The sequence below is a fragment of the Arachis duranensis genome, chromosome 10 (assembly GCF_000817695.3).
Source record: "Arachis duranensis cultivar V14167 chromosome 10, aradu.V14167.gnm2.J7QH, whole genome shotgun sequence".
NCBI classification, from domain to species: domain Eukaryota; kingdom Viridiplantae; phylum Streptophyta; class Magnoliopsida; order Fabales; family Fabaceae; genus Arachis; species Arachis duranensis.
In genome coordinates this window covers 12,078,851-12,082,501 of record NC_029781.3, presented here as the reverse complement: position 1 = coordinate 12,082,501, position 3,651 = coordinate 12,078,851, and the positions used below count along the sequence as shown (strand labels likewise).

Genomic DNA, 3,651 nt, shown 5'->3' with positions numbered 1-3,651 from the left:
AAGGTGTTCCGCTGCTGAATAAGAGTAACATGAGAGGTGATCAATTGGTTCGCGTGCAAGTCGAAATCCCCAAGAGACTGAGCAGTGATGAGAGAAAACTTATTGAGGAACTTGCTGATTTGAGCAAAGGAAAGAGTAAAGCTGCTGCTAGTGGTACTAGGAGATAAATTTTTTTGGGTCAAAACATGTTTTTTGTTTTTCCTTTTCTATGTAACGTTTTACTCACTAAATATTAATTCTCCTTTTCATGGATTGCTTCTATTTTTTACCATGACACTTGAGGAGAACAGAACATGGTAGGAATAGGTTGTTGCTCCTTATAGATACAGGCTTATATGAGGATTGAAAAAACTAGAAGTCTTGTTCTTCATTGGAACTGTTGTGTCTTTCATATTTAGTTATTCTTTTGGGAAAACAATTTAGATGAACAGTGAGGTATATACACTTATTACGTTTAAGGGAAAATTGTTCAAGCCATGCTCCGGTTGATATTATAATAGTAGTTAACTTATTTTATCACCAGAAGTTTGTATGTTTTGCCAAAGTTTAAACATGTTACTTGTCGCAATATCTGTAAGCATATATCATGATTGAAAGCTACTAAAAAAATTGAAATTTAAAAGATAGCGGTGATACTTTGTTTTAATGGGCTCATGCCTAAAGGCAGAGGGGGTTTAGACAAAGATATTCGTCATTAAACCAGTTTGGAAGTTATGTTTCTTCTGGTAAGATAGAATATTAGAATATATTCAAGAAAATCTGGAAAATAACATAAAAGAGAAAGTTATAAACATACTGCCGATTAGTAAATGAAGGAAGAATTAATTAATTTTTGAAGTTCCAGACAATAAAATTCTCTTTTTTTTTTTTTTTCAAATTGTTGTCTGTTTTTGTATTTATGAGAATGTTTAAGAATATCTTTAATAAAATATGTTGGATTGATTAGAGCAGTAAACGCCTTGGTCCTTTGATTAAAGCATTCAAATTTGAGAACAATACACGAAAAAAGTTTTGTTGAAACTTTTTTTTTTAAAATTTTTTTTTTATTGAATCAACATTTAGATATTAGTAATTCTATCGGGATAAAAGGTACATAAAATATAGATACATAATCTTATAAGAATGGCTATAGGTTTACTAGTTCGGACTTCGGATTATGCGTACAAAGTGCTGTGAGGTAAGAGTGAGTTCAACTAAAATTATTTAAAAAGAAAAATTAAGGTTTTTGGCAAAAGAGTGCAATAAAATTTCAAGGAGCAAGAAGGAATGATAGGTAACAACCTTTACAAGAAGCAGTGAAGCACAGAGGAAATAAAAATTGAAAAATGAAAAAATATGGGGTGAGAGAGGCTCGAACTCTCGACCTCAGGATCACTCTAAGCTATGAGACCTACGCGCTAGCCAACTGCGCCACCACCCCAATGTTGATGAAATTTAAAATACAATTATATTTATCATAATATATGTTTTCTCTTGCAAACGACCATGACAAGTTAAATCTTCAATTACTTATTATAAGAATAAAACGACAATTGTACTATAGAAGATAGTTTTCGTGTGCCAAAAATACCCTAACGGACCAATTATGTAATCAACATCCGGATATTCTTGGCACACGGAAGCCATCTTCCATGGTTATAATTGTCGTTTTATTCTTATATGAGTACATTTGTCAGCATCTGTATTTTTTATGGGTACAAATGGTAATTTATTCTTTATCATAATATATGTTTTCTGGTGTGATAATGATATATTAGGAATTTGATCATTACAAGTTGGTATCATGGTAGAACTCGGGCATAGAAGTTCCAGAATTGCGGAAGAACATAAAGGTTTGACAATTGTGATTATTGTTTCTAGGGAAGATGAAGACTAATAGGGATGGAAGAAAAGTAACAATTTCAGCAGCTTACCTTTTCTCTGGAAAGCCCGAAATGAAATAATCTTCGAAGGAATCTCCATAGTACCACAAGCAATAGTTGATGTGGTAGTCTTTGAAAGCTCTTATTTTAGGAGAGTTTGTGAATGTTAAATGAAAAAAGAGGATGAAATTACTTTTTTTTTAATATGTTTTTTTGTTAGATAGATTGGACAACCCTCAATCTTAGGTACCACACTTACTCTTCACATGTTTACCACACGTTGCAGGTTGTAGCAACAGCTAGGAGATTTTTTGATCGGTTGCAATCGGTGGGACTCAAACTCAAGACCCCCAGGTGGAGAAGAAAAGACTATGTCATTTGAGTTATAGCTCATTGGCAATGTTTTTTTTATTACATTCTTAAATGTTGTAATAGATTTTCTCCCTCTTTACCATTGTGTGAAGTCCATCTCGTGGACTCAAACATTTTTAATCCATCTAATAAAATTCATCTGTTTTTAATAAAAAAATTAATCGAAAAAGAAAAACTTGTTCATAATGTTGAATAAAGTTTGTGTTTTTGAGCTTTACTCTTAAGCACATACTTCACTAGTGAGACCTCCGTCATACTTTCGGTGACCGCTGCCAAACACTGCCCATGAGAGGAGGTTATGTCCGTAGAAGACAATTCAGGACTCATGATCCAAAACAACCACCAGGACAAGAGAAAAACACTACTCTAAAGAGTGAAAGAAAGGTACATAATGGGAGAAGATTAAGCCTTTACAGGAGATACTTTTCTAGTCCCCAAAGAAGAGGAATAGATGCTAGGAGAGCAACAACATTCAAATATGAAGATAGTGCAACTACTAGTGGTGGAGGCCCAAAAAACAAAGTCATTCAGTGACACAGTGAGAGGAGGGATGATCCCCATGGAGATGGAGGATGACATCTTTTCATTGTCCGAGGGGGAAGAGTCTAAAGAATTTGACACCAACATGGAGGTCGGGGATAAGGAGGAGGAAAACAGAGGCGCTAAAGAGACAACAAAAATGAGCAACCAAATTCCTGAGATTAGAGTGGAAAGAATGGATGGGATCTTCAACTTCGTCCTAAACGAGGCAGCAATAAAGACACTTAGACACCTCTGGTGGGACACCCTCATAGTGGAACTCCTAGGAAGGAAGATATCCTTTCTAGCAATTACAAGGAGGCTAGAAACTATATGGGAAAGGAAGGGTAGTGGTGCACGAAATTGTGATCATCAATGGGGCCATCAACATGGTACGCTCAATTGCAATCTCAACGCTTTATCACAACTTCGCACAACTAACCAGCAAGTGCACTGGGTCATCCAAGTAATAAACCTTACGCGAGTAAGGGTCGATCCCACGGAGATTGTTGGTATAAAGCAAGCTATGGTCATCTTGTAAATCTCAGTCAGGCAGATTCAAATGGTTATAGGTGATTTATGAATAAAGCATAAAATAACGATAGAGATACTTATGCAATTCATTGGTGAGAATTTCAGATAAGCGTATGAAGATGATTTGTCCCTTCCGTCTCTCTGCTTTTCTACTGTCTTCATCCAACCCTTCTTACTCCTTTCCATGGCAAGCTGTATGTAGGGTTTCACTGTTGTCAGTGGCTACCTCCCATCCTCTCAGTGAAAATGTTCAACGCGCTCTGTCACAGCACGGCTAATCATCTATCGGTTCTCAATCAGGTTGGAATAGAATCCAGTGATTCTTTTGCGTCTGTCACTAACGCCCAGCCTTCAGGAGTTTGAA

General features: G+C 35.9%; 1 protein-coding gene and 1 non-coding gene across 2 annotated transcripts in view; one reads left to right on the top strand and one right to left on the bottom strand.

Annotated features, from left to right (window-relative positions):
• LOC107469123 (chaperone protein dnaJ A6, chloroplastic) overlaps positions 1 to 376 on the top strand; it is a 4,553-nt gene extending 4,177 nt beyond the window's left edge. Inside the window, 1 exon segment of the mRNA XM_052255313.1 lies at positions 1 to 376. This exon segment is cut by the window's left edge and continues 8 nt beyond it. Coding sequence (XP_052111273.1) covers positions 1 to 167 — 167 coding nt within the window. The 3' untranslated portion in view covers positions 168 to 376.
• A 960-nt stretch (positions 377 to 1,336) lies between these two features.
• On the bottom strand, positions 1,337 to 1,420 carry TRNAM-CAU (transfer RNA methionine (anticodon CAU)). The gene is given in 2 exon segments: positions 1,337 to 1,372; positions 1,383 to 1,420. It is a non-coding gene; the product is annotated as a tRNA-Met (tRNA).
• Positions 1,421 to 3,651: the final 2,231 nt, after the last annotated feature.